At 46.3% G+C, this 21,231-nt stretch overlaps 1 protein-coding gene across 1 annotated transcript; it reads right to left on the minus strand.

Annotated features, from left to right (window-relative positions):
* Positions 1–4,363: 4,363 nt before the first annotated feature.
* LOC134797567 (uncharacterized) lies at positions 4,364–20,867 on the minus strand. The gene is made up of 9 exons (XM_063769854.1): positions 18,102–20,867; positions 16,773–16,934; positions 14,677–14,895; positions 11,958–12,112; positions 11,373–11,598; positions 6,653–6,824; positions 5,970–6,076; positions 5,159–5,275; positions 4,364–4,580 (listed from the first exon to the last, which is right to left on the minus strand). The coding sequence occupies exons 1-9, from the start codon at positions 20,667–20,669 to the stop codon at positions 4,476–4,478; spliced, it is 3,831 nt and encodes a 1,276-aa protein (XP_063625924.1). The 5' UTR covers positions 20,670–20,867; the 3' UTR covers positions 4,364–4,475.
* Between the last annotated feature and the right edge of the window lie 364 nt (positions 20,868–21,231).

The following is a 21,231-nucleotide window of genomic DNA, read 5'->3' on the forward strand; positions in this document are numbered from 1 at the left end:
TGCCATTTTGGTAAACAAGATTCTAACCTCAAATTATAACTTTGAAAAATAATCTAATGCCAGAATGTCAAATTTGTTTAGTAACATTGCTAAAAGATTTAGTTGCAACTTGCTAAGATGTTTACTTTTGGGATGTAATTTGAGGTTAAAATTGTATTTACAAAATAAGGCACGAAAAAATTAACCTTAACCGTAAGAAGGCATTTGCTTTGCCTCAAATATCTAACAATAGGAGTAGGTAATATACGAATATCCATCGTTATCAATCCTAGCCAAAAATATTTTCGAAAGAGAATTATAAATAAAACGAAACCATTAAAATTAGCTTTAAAATGATAAAGCTACAAAAGGATCGTGATATAAAACTGTTCAGGTATAAAATCTACTTTAGCCAACAGCGTCACGCCAAGCTGCCTTATTCTGTAAACTTGTGTCTTTCCCCTCCTACCCCCTCCTTACCTACTCTACAAATAGTTCATAAAGAACTATTTGTAGGCGATCAGACATATTCCAAATTACACAATGTCAAATCGGCACTACTTTGAAAACAAACTTGTATCTTGTTCTGTCAATCATAAGAAAAATGTGGTGTCTATGTATGGGATACATACATAGTTACTGGCTTTCAACTTTGAGTAGTAGTGTGAGATATGAGATTTTTTCAAAGTGGTGACGAAATACTAAAATAATCTTAAGATGTTCTACCGTGAATATAAAATACTTAGTTTAATTCACATGGGTTAAGAAAATTAAATCCTATGTTTCTGAGTAGGTAATTTAATTTGAATTCAACTAATAAATCTGGCAAAAAAGTTCAGAGTACGATAGACTGTAAAAATATTTACATATAAATAATGAATCACTTTGTAAGACATCATATATAATATAGCTGAAGTATGTTGCAGTTTTAGGGGGTAAGATCTCATCTGAACGACTCATCAAAACACAAGTCTCAGAATACCGCGTTCACAAAACTCTGCCTAAGCCATCTACAAATACTTCCGACATACAAAAATAATCAAATGTAAACATTACATTATTACCTTAATACATTTGAAAAATAAACGTTTTCACTTGGGATATATCTTGTAGATATGCAGTTATATATTCGATATAATAAGCCGCGTAAACCGACCACGAAAAACTACATATCCTTTCTCGTCTGAGAATACCAAAAACACTATTCCTTTTCTAAAGAAATGCTTGTTATATTATACATATTAGGTATAAGGATTGGACTAATCGATTATAATTTGTATATAATATTGTCTTAGAGCATTTAATAACTGGAGTCGCCTTTATGAGCTTACCCCTCTGCCGAAAACCTTGCACAATTGTGCAAAAATAGACAAACTTTTTTGTACAGAAAATGACAGACAAGACGTCTCCAGTTACTAAGTCGTCAGGTGACAAGCAAAAGGCACTAATTACTAAAAAAAATTTAAACAAAAATCGACCTTCTTTTAGTACTAATATGGTTCACTATGGCTATGAACTTGTGGTATCAATTAGTGAGTTTTGCTTGTCACCTGACGAAATGCTCTAAGAATATTGTGTATCTATGGTGTCTTAATAGCTACGAACAGTTACGGATAACCAACTACATTTTGCATACGACTACGTATGCTTCTTTATGAAGTTATATTATATTACACACTTGAGTATTTACTACACTGGACGACTATAATAAAAATAGTCTGGCTAAGGAAAATTTACGCCTATTTTACTGGACAACACTACGCATAGAACAATTTGATCAATGATTTTGTCGCATTTATTGAATTGTATGGTTCAACTTTCATTAATTAGCCAGACTATTAGCGAGGAAGCATAAATGTGTTGAATATTGCCATTGTGCTAACTGCGGGCGCAGCACGGTTCCATTTTTATTGCCTATCGCTATGCCCGTCACTTTCGCACTCACATACTTGTTAGAACGTGACAGGCATGGTGACAAGCGATAAAAAAAAATGCGACCGTGCTACCGCCGCTGGAGTGGTTCTGTTTGACAGACGTATACATTTGAAACTACAAACTGAATAAATTTAATGTCATGTTTTTGCCTAAGGGTGGTATTCACATGTCCAATTTCTATGTCCAATGTGTATTTGCGTCTCACATTTTGCTTAGTGAGAGAGTGAGACGCAATGCACATTGGACCAAGATATTGGACAGGTGGAATATCAACCTAAGATATCTCAGCCAGTTTTAGTTTTAATATTATTCGATAGGTACTGGAATCTCTTATAGTATGACATATTCGTTAGCAGAGAATTTTAATTTAATTTTATAGAATACAAGCTGATACTCAATGATAATAATAATTTCTCAGTCTAATAATATTACAAGTTTGTAATAGGTCTGTTCGTCATGTGTAGGTTAGGATTTTAAATATTTTAATATGAGTATCTAAGTACATATATTATATCCAATTATAGAGAGACATAGAGTTAATAATATATAACACATAACTTTACTACACTGTTACTGTTTCATGTCTCATGCTTAGAGCATTTAATAACTGGAGTCGCCTTTAAGAGCTTATCCCTATGCCGAAAAACTTGCACAATTGTGCAAAGGTTTCTATGGACTGACATGGCTATTTGTACGTTACGTACAAATCATGTAGAAATAGCAATACGTTCGACGTCCCCTCCCCCGCAAAAATCGGCATACTGTTTCGTAAAGAAAATGACAGCGATGCCATCTCCAGTTACTAAATGCTCTAAGGTCTCATGTCAATATCAACGAAGTTTTAAGATGATATTTCTCATCAAAACTCGTAAATTGAGTTAGCACACTTTTTTGTCTGAAGTTAGGACACTTTTTTGTCTGACAAGCAATTTAGAATCTAATTATAGTCAAATAAGACAAATCGGTACAATGAGCGCCTTATTATGGAGTTTTTTTTATCAATATGATACTATGAAATACTCTGAAGAACGCCTCTTGTCTTTTCGTTTAGATTATATTGATACATAAAACTAAGCTCACATGGGATGATAAGTCACAGGTCACAGATAAAAGGCACTTTTAAAAGTGAAACTGCGAGAATATCTCCTTTTCTTTTAATGCGAGTTAGTATAAACGTACCCCCATCTATATGTTAATATAATTTCATCATGAATAGGGCCTTCTTTTAGGCATTTCCTTTTGAGTTTGCTTGTAAATAATCCTTAGTACAGTCAACTGTAAAAATATGGGTGTAGCCAACTTATTCAAAAATATGTCCCATAGTTCTTAATTCGCTGACATAAGAGCTATGGGATATATTTTTGAGATGATTTGTGCACCCATATTTTTACAGTTGGCTGTACATTGACGCAATATAGAAATTCGCAGTACGGTATGATTGTTATATTTTATTAGCACAAAAAGCCACTACATATACGCTAAATGATTTAAGTCGATAACTATACATTTTGTTTATTAACCTAGAGCCTTAGAGGAGGCGATCGAATGTCGGTAGCTTGTCGTTTTCTGTAGAATAACGACCAAAACAGAATTTTTTACACCACCATTATTTTAGTAAAATTGTCTACAGCCCCCTCCACACTCGCGGCTTCGCGCCGCGATTCGCGCACAAGCGTGGAGCGGGCTTACCATACTCGTACTGGGAAAGTGTGAATGAGTTTAGCTAAACGTAGCGCTTTAAATCGATCGCCGCTTCTTCCACTCAATCCTAGACTCCTGTACACTAGTGTCCAACACCTTGAAATAGGCTAAGGGTCAGATGCACTAAACCACCTGTTACCGTTAAAGCTTTCGCTACGATTGTACAGATGTAGTGGATATTGTTTTCCATCGTATTTTCTCGGAAACGTTCGTATTTTTTCGGAAACGTTTGTATTTTTTCGGAAACGCTCGCATTTTCTCGGAAACGTTCGTATTTGTCATGCTACTTCAGTCAACCTCTGTACTTTTTGTACCGAGACTGACTGAAATAGCGAGACACGTTCGTACGTTTCCGTGAAAATACGATGGAAAATAATTATGCACTTCATCTGTAAGGGAAGTTTCATAATTAACTGTCGAGTTACATTGGTCGTTCCGCTACTTGTGGTTGGTGCAATAGGGCCTAAGCCTTTCCTACGACCCGCGGTATCTTATATTAGGGACGAATATCAGTAAATAAGCGGCTTGACGAATTTGATGACTTTATCGAATACAGCAATAAGTAAATTATCACACCTGTTGTTAAGTCGACTTAGCTAACCTCATCGAAGCCACTGACCACCCGTGAACCTTGTCACAATGGTATAAAGTCTATAACCGATTAGCCTCGTTCGAGCCTGCTTACTGAACATCATAGAAGCCACACCTGACTACCGGTGAACCTTGTCACAATGGTATAAGGTCTATAACGGTCAGCCTCGTTTGTTCTGTCTACTGAACATCATCGAAACGACAACTGACCACCCGTGAACCTTGTTACAATACTATAAGGTCTATTATCGGTCATTGCTTGTACCTGTTTACTGCTGCGGCAGCATGTGCGTCCAGGCGGCCTCGAATTTAGAATGCGCGGTGCTGCACGCTGACTTGGACGCCTCGACCACGCTTAGCGGGAATGGCTCGCTCTGTTGGAAGAGTATCATGTTATGAACTTTAACCACAGAATAAATAATAGTACTAGGTACAGAAGACTCACTCTCTAACAAAACGCGTCTGTTACGATCAGGACAGATATGGCCGCTAGGTGGCGACAGCGCCACGCGCGGCTCATGGCTAGCCACCAAAATTGGTATGGAACGGATGTACTTTTAGCTACCAAAGCGACGAAATCGCGGAGTGAGCCACGCCTGCCCTAAGGACATATGGGTGGAGTGCAAACTATTTGTACATACCTAGTTAAGGTTAGAGTTTCACCTATATAAAGGTGCACCTTTAAAAACTTGTAACTTCATCTAATAGACTACAAAAGACTAGCCCCGGAAAATTGTACATAATAATGTAATAATGAGAATGATTAAACGTGTAACTGTCACGTTTGCTATACTATCTTCATTACTGGAAGCAGGCGTATGGCAGCTGTTTATCGGTGGAGATTTTGTTACATATTAGATGTATTTGTATGAACATTCTATTGGTTTCTTTGTTGTTTATTCTCTCAAATTCTATTACGTCTCAAATAATTATGTATATAGTTGATACTTACAGTGAGTGCACAGAATGCCCGCTCGACGGCGGCGATAAGTCGCTCCAGCTCCGCACCACTGGCCATCACCAGCGCCAGTCCTGATCCACGTTCGCGCGCCTCGCACACTGACCATTCCTGCACAAATACCACGATATTAAATTTACGGTTCGAGAAACTTTTAGTTCTAATTCAAAGAACTTAGACTGCATAACAATTCCACGTAAAAGTATAAACCTATATTATCATTTGATGCCAAAGTAGGTATGGTATGGCCAAATGACGCTGGCACTGGAGCAAAGAGAATATACGGTATTTTTTATACGCTGTCACTATCAGTATTGTGCTTTTATTTTACTGTTAAATATTGTCGAATTTGTCCAGCAAAACCACTGTCTTTTCATTTTCACCATTTTCTTTTCCAAAATTAATGGCGGCCCATTGTATGTAGTTGCGACAAACAACGTAAACTGTCAGGAAATACGTACTAAGCGTACCTGAGTCAAAATTAGGGCTGCCATCCATCCGGGTTTCCCCGGATTTGTCCTAGTTTGGAGGCCGTCCGGGGGGTTTTTCGAAAAGTGGGAACACCCGGACACTTTTTATGTGAGGAAACACCTTATTAAATTTAATTATTTACCGGCATTATTGTGTACAAAGTAGGTAAAAACCGTATAAATACACGTCCGGGGAAAACATGCAATTTACGCCAAATGTCCGGGGTTTTTTTAATCCTTGTCCGGGTTCGGCGGATTTAGAGATGGCAGCCCTAGTCATAATAAAAATATGTACTAATAATACTAATAAGGTAAAAGAAAAGTTAGTATCTCACCAAGCAGCACCAGTTCTCGTCGGTGTCGGGTATTTTGAAGGCGGTCAGGTTCTTGAGCGAGCCGCACGCCAGTATCTCGACGTCCGTCCGCATTTCCGCGGCGTATTCTAAAACAATAAGTACAACACACAATCAATATTTGAGTGTCGGAATCTCGACGCAAAAAATATTGCTCGATAAAAATTTTTTTTGCCGTTTTTATTATAGGTAAGGGTTTTTCAGATGTATCTTTTGACGAAATTCGTTTTGTGTGCGAAAGCATTTTTTTTCAATGTGTTCTCGGTGTTCAAAAGGTTAAAAAACCTGTAGACACTTAAGCTATTTATAGGGACCGTGCGCGTTGGAGGGTCTGCCATCTTGTTGCCTGAATCGGAAACATATGTGCACATGTACATTGCCAAAACAAGTGCTACCATCTACCGTTCTCGTAGGTACGTTTCCTTGTGCATAGTATGTTCTGCCATCTTGTGAGCTACATCGGAAGCATAAACGTTACATTTACGCCTCGCGCCAAAAATCTGACGGCTCCTATGCTGCCCCCTATAGTTCTTGCACGCCCCCTATATACAGCTGTAATATATATAAGGCCCTATATACATATGTAAGGTTGACGCAATATAAAGTGAGCCGATCTCTCGAACAAGTTTGAACAAGCTCGGCTCACTTTATATTTCGTTCTTTACCTTTAAGCAGCGCCTCCTCGCCGCGCTCCTTGAGGTACGCGGCGGCGCCGGCGACGAAGGCCACGTCGAGCGGCGCGCGCACGCTCAGCACCTCCCGCGCCGTCACCAGCACCGTGCACGCGCAGGGCGGCCCGGACCGCTCCACTGACAGGCCGTCTTTCTCTTCCAGCGCCTGGAACAAATAGGTTGTTTATAAATTGTTGTTGAGCAATAAGTTTTTGAAAATGTAACCGATGATTGCTACAACGATCGATACTTCGAAACTTTGCGACCTCATAAGCAGCAAAGATAATTTAAAATAGAGGAATATTGTCAAAGGATAGGCCAAAGGTATGGCGCTATCGCTTGAAAAGATGGCACCATACCTTTGGCCTATCCTCGAGTAGATGGCGAAACTTTTAGATATTTAACAAATTTAACACATATCAGTGAAATAATAAGGATTTAAGTCAAATGGTGTTCTAAAAGTTGCAATTATTAGTGTCGAAAGATGGCAGTAAATACTGACTACATAATTTACTTTGACAATATTCCTGTCTTTAATTATTCAATAATTGTTTGTCTTAATCTGTCATTTTGACTCATGTATTTGAAAGAAAGGGATAAAATTATGAATTAATGAAGGCATGTGAAAGTGGGGGGTGTGTGACGTGTGTATACCTGCGCCGCGTGCAGCAGCAGCGACTGCAGCCAGGAGGAGGCGGCGGGGTCGTCGGGCGCGGCCAGCAGCAGCCTGGCGCCGGTGTTCATGGCGATCTCGAAGCAGTGCGGGCGCCGCGAGCTGTCCACGTGGCGCCGCACGCCCACCACGGAGCGGAGCGCGATGGCGTCGGTGGGGAGGGTGGAGTGTGACGTGTGTATACCTGCGCCGCGTGCAGCAGCAGCGACTGCAGCCAGGAGGAGGCGGCGGGGTCGTCGGGCGCGGCCAGCAGCAGCCTGGCGCCGGTGTTCATGGCGATCTCGAAGCAGTGCGGGCGCCGCGAGCTGTCCACGTGGCGCCGCACGCCCACCACGGAGCGGAGCGCGATGGCGTCGGTGGGGAGGGTGGAGTGTGACGTGTGTATACATGCGCCGCGTGCAGCAGCAGCGACTGCAGCCAGGAGGAGGCGGCGGGGTCGTCGGGCGCGGCCAGCAGCAGCCTGGCGCCGGTGTTCATGGCGATCTCGAAGCAGTGCGGGCGCCGCGAGCTGTCCACGTGGCGCCGCACGCCCACCACGGAGCGGAGCGCGATGGCGTCGGTGGGGAGGGTGGAGTGTGACGTGTGTATACCTGCGCCGCGTGCAGCAGCAGCGACTGCAGCCAGGAGGAGGCGGCGGGGTCGTCGGGCGCGGCCAGCAGCAGCCTGGCGCCGGTGTTCATGGCGATCTCGAAGCAGTGCGGGCGCCGCGAGCTGTCCACGTGGCGCCGCACGCCCACCACGGAGCGGAGCGCGATGGCGTCGGTGGGGAGGGTGGAGTGTGACGTGTGTATACCTGCGCCGCGTGCAGCAGCAGCGACTGCAGCCAGGAGGAGGCGGCGGGGTCGTCGGGCGCGGCCAGCAGCAGCCTGGCGCCGGTGTTCATGGCGATCTCGAAGCAGTGCGGGCGCCGCGAGCTGTCCACGTGGCGCCGCACGCCCACCACGGAGCGGAGCGCGATGGCGTCGGTGGGGAGGGTGGAGTGTGACGTGTGTATACCTGCGCCGCGTGCAGCAGCAGCGACTGCAGCCAGGAGGAGGCGGCGGGGTCGTCGGGCGCGGCCAGCAGCAGCCTGGCGCCGGTGTTCATGGCGATCTCGAAGCAGTGCGGGCGCCGCGAGCTGTCCACGTGGCGCCGCACGCCCACCACGGAGCGGAGCGCGATGGCGTCGGTGGGGAGGGTGGAGTGTGACGTGTGTATACCTGCGCCGCGTGCAGCAGCAGCGACTGCAGCCAGGAGGAGGCGGCGGGGTCGTCGGGCGCGGCCAGCAGCAGCCTGGCGCCGGTGTTCATGGCGATCTCGAAGCAGTGCGGGCGCCGCGAGCTGTCCACGTGGCGCCGCACGCCCACCACGGAGCGGAGCGCGATGGCGTCGGTGGGGAGGGTGGAGTGTGACGTGTGTATACCTGCGCCGCGTGCAGCAGCAGCGACTGCAGCCAGGAGGAGGCGGCGGGGTCGTCGGGCGCGGCCAGCAGCAGCCTGGCGCCGGTGTTCATGGCGATCTCGAAGCAGTGCGGGCGCCGCGAGCTGTCCACGTGGCGCCGCACGCCCACCACGGAGCGGAGCGCGATGGCGTCGGTGGGGAGGGTGGAGTGTGACGTGTGTATACCTGCGCCGCGTGCAGCAGCAGCGACTGCAGCCAGGAGGAGGCGGCGGGGTCGTCGGGCGCGGCCAGCAGCAGCCTGGCGCCGGTGTTCATGGCGATCTCGAAGCAGTGCGGGCGCCGCGAGCTGTCCACGTGGCGCCGCACGCCCACCACGGAGCGGAGCGCGATGGCGTCGGTGGGGAGGGTGGAGTGTGACGTGTGTATACCTGCGCCGCGTGCAGCAGCAGCGACTGCAGCCAGGAGGAGGCGGCGGGGTCGTCGGGCGCGGCCAGCAGCAGCCTGGCGCCGGTGTTCATGGCGATCTCGAAGCAGTGCGGGCGCCGCGAGCTGTCCACGTGGCGCCGCACGCCCACCACGGAGCGGAGCGCGATGGCGTCGGTGGGGAGGGTGGAGTGTGACGTGTGTATACCTGCGCCGCGTGCAGCAGCAGCGACTGCAGCCAGGAGGAGGCGGCGGGGTCGTCGGGCGCGGCCAGCAGCAGCCTGGCGCCGGTGTTCATGGCGATCTCGAAGCAGTGCGGGCGCCGCGAGCTGTCCACGTGGCGCCGCACGCCCACCACGGAGCGGAGCGCGATGGCGTCGGTGGGGAGGGTGGAGTGTGACGTGTGTATACCTGCGCCGCGTGCAGCAGCAGCGACTGCAGCCAGGAGGAGGCGGCGGGGTCGTCGGGCGCGGCCAGCAGCAGCCTGGCGCCGGTGTTCATGGCGATCTCGAAGCAGTGCGGGCGCCGCGAGCTGTCCACGTGGCGCCGCACGCCCACCACGGAGCGGAGCGCGATGGCGTCGGTGGGGAGGGTGGAGTGTGACGTGTGTATACCTGCGCCGCGTGCAGCAGCAGCGACTGCAGCCAGGAGGAGGCGGCGGGGTCGTCGGGCGCGGCCAGCAGCAGCCTGGCGCCGGTGTTCATGGCGATCTCGAAGCAGTGCGGGCGCCGCGAGCTGTCCACGTGGCGCCGCACGCCCACCACGGAGCGGAGCGCGATGGCGTCGGTGGGGAGGGTGGAGTGTGACGTGTGTATACCTGCGCCGCGTGCAGCAGCAGCGACTGCAGCCAGGAGGAGGCGGCGGGGTCGTCGGGCGCGGCCAGCAGCAGCCTGGCGCCGGTGTTCATGGCGATCTCGAAGCAGTGCGGGCGCCGCGAGCTGTCCACGTGGCGCCGCACGCCCACCACGGAGCGGAGCGCGATGGCGTCGGTGGGGAGGGTGGAGTGTGACGTGTGTATACCTGCGCCGCGTGCAGCAGCAGCGACTGCAGCCAGGAGGAGGCGGCGGGGTCGTCGGGCGCGGCCAGCAGCAGCCTGGCGCCGGTGTTCATGGCGATCTCGAAGCAGTGCGGGCGCCGCGAGCTGTCCACGTGGCGCCGCACGCCCACCACGGAGCGGAGCGCGATGGCGTCGGTGGGGAGGGTGGAGTGTGACGTGTGTATACCTGCGCCGCGTGCAGCAGCAGCGACTGCAGCCAGGAGGAGGCGGCGGGGTCGTCGGGCGCGGCCAGCAGCAGCCTGGCGCCGGTGTTCATGGCGATCTCGAAGCAGTGCGGGCGCCGCGAGCTGTCCACGTGGCGCCGCACGCCCACCACGGAGCGGAGCGCGATGGCGTCGGTGGGGAGGGTGGAGTGTGACGTGTGTATACCTGCGCCGCGTGCAGCAGCAGCGACTGCAGCCAGGAGGAGGCGGCGGGGTCGTCGGGCGCGGCCAGCAGCAGCCTGGCGCCGGTGTTCATGGCGATCTCGAAGCAGTGCGGGCGCCGCGAGCTGTCCACGTGGCGCCGCACGCCCACCACGGAGCGGAGCGCGATGGCGTCGGTGGGGAGGGTGGAGTGTGACGTGTGTATACCTGCGCCGCGTGCAGCAGCAGCGACTGCAGCCAGGAGGAGGCGGCGGGGTCGTCGGGCGCGGCCAGCAGCAGCCTGGCGCCGGTGTTCATGGCGATCTCGAAGCAGTGCGGGCGCCGCGAGCTGTCCACGTGGCGCCGCACGCCCACCACGGAGCGGAGCGCGATGGCGTCGGTGGGGAGGGTGGAGTGTGACGTGTGTATACCTGCGCCGCGTGCAGCAGCAGCGACTGCAGCCAGGAGGAGGCGGCGGGGTCGTCGGGCGCGGCCAGCAGCAGCCTGGCGCCGGTGTTCATGGCGATCTCGAAGCAGTGCGGGCGCCGCGAGCTGTCCACGTGGCGCCGCACGCCCACCACGGAGCGGAGCGCGATGGCGTCGGTGGGGAGGGTGGAGTGTGACGTGTGTATACCTGCGCCGCGTGCAGCAGCAGCGACTGCAGCCAGGAGGAGGCGGCGGGGTCGTCGGGCGCGGCCAGCAGCAGCCTGGCGCCGGTGTTCATGGCGATCTCGAAGCAGTGCGGGCGCCGCGAGCTGTCCACGTGGCGCCGCACGCCCACCACGGAGCGGAGCGCGATGGCGTCGGTGGGGAGGGTGGAGGGTGACGTGTGTATACCTGCGCCGCGTGCAGCAGCAGCGACTGCAGCCAGGAGGAGGCGGCGGGGTCGTCGGGCGCGGCCAGCAGCAGCCTGGCGCCGGTGTTCATGGCGATCTCGAAGCAGTGCGGGCGCCGCGAGCTGTCCACGTGGCGCCGCACGCCCACCACGGAGCGGAGCGCGATGGCGTTCGGCAGGGACGCGTTGGTGTCGGGTGGGTGAGGGCCCCATTGGAGGACGCCCGCTCTGGAATAGAGAAATTGAGATTTTTACGTGACGTTGTCGCGTCGTAAGGCGTCGGCCGAGCCGAGTCGAGGCGCACGACGTCTGTTTCGCTCTTAAACATAAAGCTTTTTTCTATCGGCTATTGCCGATTCCGCTTTGATAGGTGTGGGGAGACTCTACAACGAACTCTTACTATTTAGCATTTGAAATCACACATATTAATAGTTTTTTTACCAAAAAAAAAAAAACCATTACCAGTAGTTAACACTAGTTAACACGAAAAATTTGGCTACAACACATTTAATGAAAAGTTGTCATAGAGAATTAATCAGTCTTTCTTATTCGGGGACTCTCTAAATCGAGTTTTTAATATGCAATACCTTAGTAAGAAGTAGCAAGGTTCGAAGCGTTTGCTGCGGTCGGTGCGGCACATGAGGTACCCCTCGAGCGGCGGAGCGAAGGCCCCCGGCGCTTCTATAAGACGGTCACCCGCGTCCCCTGACCAGGCCCGACCGTAGTACAGGATGTCTGATACCTAAAACAAATCAAAAGCTCACTTATTTTTTGTAACTGCTAGACTCTAATGAGTTAATGACACAGTTAGTAAAAAATTTGAGCATCGGTAGGAATGGTCTTAAGGCTTAGGTTGCGACTTTCATACCAGACGCCGCTCTGGCGGTCTAGCATAAGTTACGTTCTCGCGCGCGAGTTTATACTTGAAGTCGCGCCAGATGTATCGAGTCGCGCGCGAGAACGCAACTCATTCTAGCAGGTCTGGTGTGTGAGCGAGACAGCGCCGTGCGGATCCGCATCAGTACAATAACCGCGTAGCGGTTTCGAACACTGATCAATGAGTTTCTCGGAACTGACGGCCTATAGCGAGACATGGAAATCGAAATTTCGTTATCTGCCTCTCTATCGTTCGCCAGTGATATAGAGGCAGATAACGAAATTTTGATTTCGTGTTTCGCGGGAGGCTCTCTGGTCTACCACTTAACGCATTCGGTAGGCAAAGTTGCTATTATCTTATTATTGACTATAGTTTGCCTACATTGGGTAGGTTAGTATTACTTAGTATTATCAGCAGTAATTACAAACTTTAAAGCTAGATTAATTTAATAAATTATAAAGAACTACGAAACTACCGCACAACTACCTCACCAACACTTTGAGGAGTGAGGAGCTGGTATCGCATTCATTAGTAGGAGTTATTTGGTGCAGGAAAGCGTATTTCACATGGCATAGTTCAACCTGCGGCTTGCAAGGATTAGAAATCGCTAAGATGAAAAATGTACCAAAAAAATGTCGTAAACGCCCTCATAATAACAGAAACCTGTTATTGATAAACATAATACCCACCCACTCTCCAATCACTCTGCACTCTACCTTTATCAAGTATTTATCAAGTTTTAAGTGTAAACAAGGCGAAGAAAAATATCCACAATAAAGATACGTTAGTCCTTCAATGAGAAGTCATTGACAGGTGCAGATAACACTATCATATTAATACTACTATAAAGATAATTTATCAACATAGGGTCATTGCGCTAGTTCTCGTCCGGTGTCAGTTTCCGTCCACTTGACGAAATTTGAATATAAACCTACATTGCGGCACAAATTTGGACTTATTGCAATCTTCAATATCTAAACAATTTATCTATCTACATAAAAAAAATATTTCGCAAGAAGCAAATTATAAATGAAATGTATTATTTGCTAATCCGTCAAGTGGACGGAAACTGACACCGGACGGTAAACTGACGCAATCACCCTATTATGTTATGACAATAAATAACATAACAGTGCATAACACCAGCAAGTCATTATGATAAAATATGCATTCGTATTTTAATTAGTAGTATCAACACGTATCGGTGGTACTCATTAGTTTATGCAAAACATCTATGACTGAGTGCATCCGCTTCTTTACATCCTGAGTTTTACTCACATATTATATATAGATGGTCAAGCAAATCTTGTCAGTAGAAAAAGGCGCGAAATTCAAATTTTCTATGAGACGATATCCCTTCGCGCCTACATTTTTCAAATTTGCCGCCTTTTTCTACTGACAAGATCTGCTTGACCAACTATATCTCATGAAGCGGTGGTGGCCGAGTGGATCTGACGTCCGACTTTCAATCCGGAGGTCGTGGGTTCAAATCCTGGCTCGTACCAATGAGTTTTTCGGAATTTATGTACGGAATATCATTTGATATTTACCACTAGCTTTTCGGTGAAGGAATCGTGAGGAAACCTACATACATCCGCGAAGAAATTCAAAGGTGTATGTGAAGTCCCCAACCCGCATTGGGCCAGAGTGGGGACTATAGCCTAAACCCTCGTGCTTGAGAGGAGGCCTGTGCCCAGCAGTGGGATATATCTCTGCGCAAATTAGAAGTTGCATGAATGAATTAGTAACGATTCCACCCGAAGAGTTCAAAACGGTATTTGTGCGCACTATTCCATAGTAGACACTAAAGAACACGCTGCCTACACTTACGATGAAACTTACAATATCTACCATATCTTGATGCCTCTGTCCAGGAACTTCAGTGGTACGATGCAGTGATGCGAACAGCAATGGTACGAACGTAGGCGGCCGTGACTCGCGCAATGGCTATGTTTGTGTGCGCGCTCCATTCTATGTATAGAAGACACTAGGCAATCTTCCATAGAACCCTCTTCAGTTACGATATAAAATTTACAGACGCTCCTACCTTGTCCTGATGCCTTTGTCTAGCCACTTCAGCAGCCAAATGCTTGCGACTTAGCGGTATGGTGACCGGCGGCCGCGACACGCGCAACGGCGATGTACGCGTGCTCAACTCCAGAGAGGATATTAGTCGAACGTCCATAGAACACCCTACAGTTACTATAAAACATGTAATGATTCTATAGACATTCCTACCTTATCTTGATGCCTTTGCCTAGCCACTTCAGCAGCCAAATGCTTGCAACTTAGCGGTATGATGGCCGGCAGCCGTGGCACGCGCAACGGCGATGTACGCGCGCTCTATTCCAGTAAGGATACTAGGCGGACGCCCAGAGAACACTCTACAGTTACTTTAAAACATGTAATGATTCTATAACCATTCCTACCTTGTCTTGATGCCTTTGCCTAGCCACTTCAGCAGCCAAATGCTTGCAACTCAACGGTATGATGGCCGGCGGCCGCGGTACACGCAATGGCGATGTACGCGCGCTCCACTCCAGTGAGGATACTAGGCGGACGCCCAGAGATGACTCTCCGGTCACGATGGAGCAGGCGATGTTGCCCGAGATGTCGATGATCTGGACGTATTGCGCCTCAGGACCCACCTAGCGGGAAAATATATACATAGTTAAAAAGACATTCTAGAATTAATACTTCGAGCCACATACAATCGATAGACGTTTAATACCGCTAACCGCTTCGGTCCTAACTGAATTCGGCATTGTCTATTATAACACATATATAGGGGTCGGTAAATTTATAAATAGGTATTCAAACGAAATGCAAAATGTACCCAAACTACATTTCAGTACAAAGAGTAGCACGCTGAGTAATATTTATAGAGTTTCAACAGCTTTCACTTCCCGAACGCATTTTTATTAGTCACTGTTTATTTTGATGTTATGACTAGTTCAGTATTTACGAACGGTCCTTTAGCTCTAACAAATGGCTAAAAGATGCGGACAGTGGCGGATTTGCAGTGTTGGCCGCCCTAGGCTCCAGGCCTTGTAGTAACTACTAGCCGCCCCTTTCACAGCACCCATCTATAGACTGCCGCCCCTATATCTTGCCTCTCTAGGCCCGGGCCTACTGGGCCTTAGGGCAAATCCACCACTGAGTGCGGAGGATTGTGAAAGCGTTATTTAAAATTCATACAGGAGAATAAATATACATATTTTTCACCTCAGCAGCTCGAACAAGGGTACTTTGCTTCTTAAAAACAGTGAGCAAAATGCGATTTTGCTCACTGAGTGAGATAAAATGACATTCAAGTGACCTTTATAGTCATTTCAACATGCGGGGTCTAATACAAGTTCGATATACTTGGGTTCTATTATCTCTGTCCCTCTAGGTATGTTCTCACTGCTTAGGGTGAAAAATTTTGTGTACTACACGAGATCAAAGTTATTTACATCTCGTGCGCTTTTGAATCCCTTACTATGCTCAAGATTCTAAATTAGATTCACGAGCGTAGCGAGTCGAATCTTTCGCTTGCACGGGACTCAAAATAAGCACTCGAAGAAATATCAAACTTTGATCTCTTGTTGTACAAATAACTATAGTAATCCCATTCATAAAAGTAGCTCTATGCTATATTTGCTGCCAGTTGAGTAGGTACTTGCTTTATGAATAAACTTGAACTTAAATGGATAATGAATGCTAGATCCAATGGACATGAATCATTCATTAGATACATTCAGCGTTTCCTCGTCATATCATTTAAACATTGTATGAAAATGTTAGTGACAATTATATTCTATAATAGGGTATTTGATTACTAGTCATATCAGTTTCTTTTTTCGAACTGTCAAAACGATTTCGCTACTATGGAATTTATATGAAACGCTAGCATGTGACGTCACAATCAAATTACCTACTCTTTATAGTTTTATACGGGTTTTTAAATAGAAAATGTGTCTAAAAATAACAGCTGTCTACGTTTCTCTATTCATCTTCTGGTGCTTTATTTCATGCATTGTGTAAAATAATTTATTTTAAATACAGTCAAATACCCTATACATTTCCATAAATAGTAATTGAACATGTATATCCTGGTATATCCCCAGACCACAGAAATACGTAATAACGACTAAATGTTATTAAACCTTCTGTAAAATATAGTATTCATTAAAAATGTCAATTCGCTTGTTTTAATGGATTAAAAGACTAAACGCCAGAGCACACCGACTGCGTGTGCGTAGACGTGGATGTGTGCGTGCTCTAAATTGTTGGAGACAGGCACGCATACGTCACACAAGCGGTGTGCCGTCTCTCATAAAGATCTGTATATTACAACTTGCACGTGCACAATGTGTAGAAATAAAATACTTATAATAATCCATTTAGCATTACAGCATGTACTAAATGTAAGCATTTGTATAAGAACATAAGGCAGCACCATATGTGGCGATGGTTTGATATATGATAAACATCTAATACGAATGTAGGATGACAGGTGAGGACGAACTTTCCAAGAACTCACCGCTATAGCATCTAGTTCGTTGTGCGGCAGCCTGCAAAGTATGTCGTATTCCGTGCCGCCAGGGGTCAGGCCCGCCACGTAGAGGGCGTAGTCCGTGATGAACACCAGTAAAGGGGTCCACGCGCCGTCTTCCATATTGTACTGGGACTGCACTTTCATCATCTACAAGTGATGACATACACATTAGCGATAAGATGGTGATGTACAGTACATAACGATCTTAGTTTTGTTACGGCTCGCCAAGGTAAGCTAGGGTTCGTGCTCTGGTAAAGTAATCCAGAGAATTGGCGTCGGTACCAATTTTATAAACAGTGAATGCCTTCTAATCTAAGCTTTCAACCCAGAGACGAAACTAGGTCTTATCAAGATTACTCTGGTTTCATTCAAGATGTTTTCCATTATTGAAAAGTGACTGGTAAATCTAACATTAGATTACGTACGAGCCGAAGTCAGCTGCCATAATCAACTTTATCTCTTTATAAGTAAGGTACACATTTTAACACAAATTCTAAAGAAAAGAAGAAATAAAAACACCATCTACCATTACGATAATCAAGATAAAGAAAGTAGGTATATACCCATGTAAATTAATTATCTAGCTTAGCAAATTAGCATGTAAGTTGCTGTTTAAGTAATGAGTCACTCCTTGAGTCGTGACCTTAGCCTCGTCTCTCGGCAGGGTGTCGCCATTGTTTCATACCCTAACACAGTGTTTTTTAAACTTTTTCATGACGCGACCCCCTTAGTACGAACTAAATCCTTCACTTATGTATTGATTTAAGGCTGGCAGAGGCTTCGCGACCTCCCAGGGAGACCCGACCCACAGTCTGAAAAACACTGCCCTAACATATTTCTAATCTTTGTAGTTTTATTTTCAAGGTCTAACTAGTTAAGATATCTATGAGTTTTTAAATGCAAATATAATGAAAGTGTGTGAAATTCAGACAGAGTAAATTTAGAAAGTGTAACTTAGAGATTTATTAATAGTAAAATGCAATTTTTTTTTTATGTGGAGAGTGGAGATCGTAATTAAACGGTACCTACTTAATTGCACTGCTCGTAAAGCCCTGTCTCCATATTGCGCGGCAAACTATCGAACAGAACTCGATCTGATCGAGTTGGCTCGCGAGCCAACCCGGTATCCATTGCGCGAGGCTGCCTCGCGAGCCAATGTACGATAGTTTGCCGCGCAATATGGAGACGGGGCTTAAGGCTAGGTACATATATTTTATACATGGTGTAAAGTACTCTGTACTATTTGTTTTATTTACCTATTTAAACTGATCCGCAACGTCAAATTAAAAGCAATCAATCAACTTATCAACTCACCCTGTTCAAAGTTTCATTAGGATACGAGAATATTTGCAGCCTCAATTTCTCATTGCATTCTATGGCGACGTTATCTTCAAAGCTGTCAAAGTAGGAAGGCTCGTCGGCAGTCAGCAGCCGCACCGACAGTCTTTTGTTTTCAATCACCTCTTTGTCTACGAGGCGTGACATCCGCGCCGCGGAAGTGTGGAACGTATTCGATACGTCCCCAAACGGATATATGATGCTCGGGAAACCTTTTTCCATTCGCAATTTGTTTTGAAAGAACTTATTATTCCGTATCTTCAGTTCCAAGTCTTTACGTTGACATACATTTTTCAAATATCGATTCAGTAAAGCGGATTTGTCAGAGTTCATCTTTTGAGAAGGACTGTCAAAGAAGTCATCTGCGAAATCTTCACCACCTTTTAAAGTGGAGTTATCCGTGTTTGAGCAGTTGTCACTAGTTTGCTGTTGTTCTTCATTTGTTTTCTGTAGCGTAGAAGCTAATTTCCGACTGTAACGGTTGACGTTTTGCCTTTTAGGAGAAGATAAATGCTTTGGAATACCATTTTTCTGTTCAGTTTCATCCTGGACATTCTTGTTGAATTGTCTCTTGGGTGTAGAAGCCCTGCTGGATGAATCTGTATCAGTCTGCTTTAGAGTGAGGTCGGCTTTGCTAGTACTAGTCACTAACTCCTTTACTGGAGTGCTTTCTGGTATAGGGACAAATGTTTCCTTGGGAGCATCAAATGCAGTCTGGAATGTATCATGCACATAACTGTAGGACACTCCTTTATGTTCATAAACTGTGCTTTCACAGTTCACAACATATTTGTTTACGGATGGGAAAGCATCAGACTTGTTAGCCGATTTCTTGTCAAATTGTGCTTTCATGTTCAGAGTGAGTTTGTGCCGCGGAGAGCCCTCGTTAGGTGTCCTATCTCCTGTCATATTACTTTTCGTTGAGGATATCATCTCTTTAGGTGGAGCTGCTTCTAATTGCTGCCCATTTAGATTAATCTCCACAAAATCATCTTCATCATCAATCTGAAAGCCTGAATCCAAGCTTTTAGATAGTTTTTTGTTCTGATTCACATCAGGCAAAGCTTCAACTACATTAGTCAATTCAATACTGTTCTCAGGTAAACCTTTCTCGGGTGTAAAATTAAAATTAAAATTCTTGTAAAAACTTTTCAATGAATCAATAATGTTGACATCCAGTAGATTTAAGACTTTGGTATTTTGTTTTTTCTCCTCGACTACATTGGTGGTTATGTAGCGCTTTTTCTTTAAGACAGATTTAACTCTGTTGGGGCTTTCTGTAACTTCTAGCGGCTTCTTCGTTCTATCATGGGGTTGATCTATATCAGCTTCAGAGAAGTATGTTTTCCTCATAAAAGCTACATGAGCATTATTTTCAAATCCATCACATGAGTATGATTTTTGAGCTTTGTCACATTTTCTATGCAGAAGTGTAGCTTCCGTTTTATTAGAATGTGAGGAGGATGAGTCACTGGAAGATGTCTCAGAGTCGCAGCTAAAATTAGAATCTGAGCTGTTGGAGTCACATCCATATAATTTCCCTCTCGGCCTTGTCTCATTATTGTTATCTTTGTCTTTATTGTCATTCTCCTGGTTTTCATTGTCATAATCTTGACAATATTCAAATACACCACTTCGGTCAGCTTTGGAGTCACCATAAACAAGTAGGTCAGACATGGTCTGCTGCGCTACATCTGCTGCATACTTTGGTGACCTATCTCCAGATGCACACCATGAAAATCTATCAGTTGCAATATTATTCTTTTGCCTAAACCTATCACAATATGTGTTATCTGGTCCATATGAGATGAAACCTCGTTCAATATGAATATTATCCGTTTTAGTATTGTTTAATATATCCTCATGGAATGATACCCGTTTTTTCTGTGAGCTGCCTCCGCTTTGTGACTTCTTTCTGCATTTCCTCCTATACACAATATCTTCAGAGAGAGACTTCTTTGGCTCATTTGGGCGTGTTGGTTTTTCTATGTTTTCAGTTAAAATTTTCTCACTCTCCAAAGCTTTTAAAACTACATCTGGCAAGTTTTCATAGACTGGAGATTTTTTGTTAGTTTCTACAAGGAGTTCAGGGACTATGTCGTCAGGTGCTCCCATATTCTGATTGTCTATGTCGCTCCGAGTCATGAGGCTGCTGGTTGTGCTCTTGATCATGTCCTGAGAAGAAGATGGAACAGCATCATAGAGGCTGTCGCACGCTAATTCTTCAGCTCCAACTAAACTGTGTGACATCAACGCCTGACTGGTTACCTCAGAGGCTTCACTGTCCAAACACAAAACACCAGAATCACCGGGCGTATCGGCTAAACTACTTGTAGTACTAGACACCAAATGCAAGTTACTTTGTAAACATAAATCTGTAGGCTTCCCCGCGCCGTCGTCTGCATTCTCCATCTTCGTGTATTGTTGCGAATCTCCCCCGCCAGTCAATGCCGCTGTCGCAACAACAGTGTCGTCAGTTCTATGACGACGTTTGCTTTTATCGATCTCATTGCTTCGCAGCTCCATTGACTTGTCGACCGACATTGCAAATTTTTGTTTATTCGTGCAGATTAACGAATGTTTCCACTTAAGATAGGTTTACAATGATGGTTTTCACTAATGTATAGTACACATTTCCAGTTTTAAGTGTAGTATTCGCGCAAAATACGACACCAAACACATAATGACGAACACAGAGCAGCCATTTTTATTTTTCTATTTTGACGTTTGTTTTTTTTTTTATTATTTGACATATGACCTAGAGCTGCACTTTCTTTGTACAAGTTACGGTTTTTAACTACTTGCTCGCCGCACTGGAATAAGAACCGCGCGTTTATTTAGCAATCATTTAGAAAGAGACACCACCATCTCATGTACACATATCGTTGTCACTTTCATCGCGGTTAACGGGTTTTGAGAATAAATGTTGAAATGAAAAACTGAACGCAGCGTTGCGGACCAAATGAAACTCGCAAGCATAGAGGTACAATAATATCATAGAAGGTAGGATCGTATAGAAGTGGTATACGCGTGCCTCCGTGAGGGACAAAACATACGCAAATGCGAAACTGTGATTGGTCGAATTTATTTGTTGCCCACCATTATC

The sequence above is a fragment of the Cydia splendana genome, chromosome 15 (genome assembly GCF_910591565.1).
Source record: "Cydia splendana chromosome 15, ilCydSple1.2, whole genome shotgun sequence".
In the NCBI taxonomy this organism is placed as follows: domain Eukaryota; kingdom Metazoa; phylum Arthropoda; class Insecta; order Lepidoptera; family Tortricidae; genus Cydia; species Cydia splendana.

Coding starts and splice junctions, on each gene's coding strand:
- LOC134797567 (XM_063769854.1), bottom strand. CDS start 20,669: ATGTCGGTCGACAAGTCAATGGAGCTGCGAAGCAATGAGATCGATAAA. Junction 14,896..16,772: donor ACGAACTAGATGCTATAGCG/GTGAGTTCTTGG, acceptor TTTTCCCGCTAG/GTGGGTCCTGAGGCGCAATA. Junction 6,825..11,372: donor TGCTGCTGCACGCGGCGCAG/GTATACACACGT, acceptor TATTTGTTCCAG/GCGCTGGAAGAGAAAGACGG.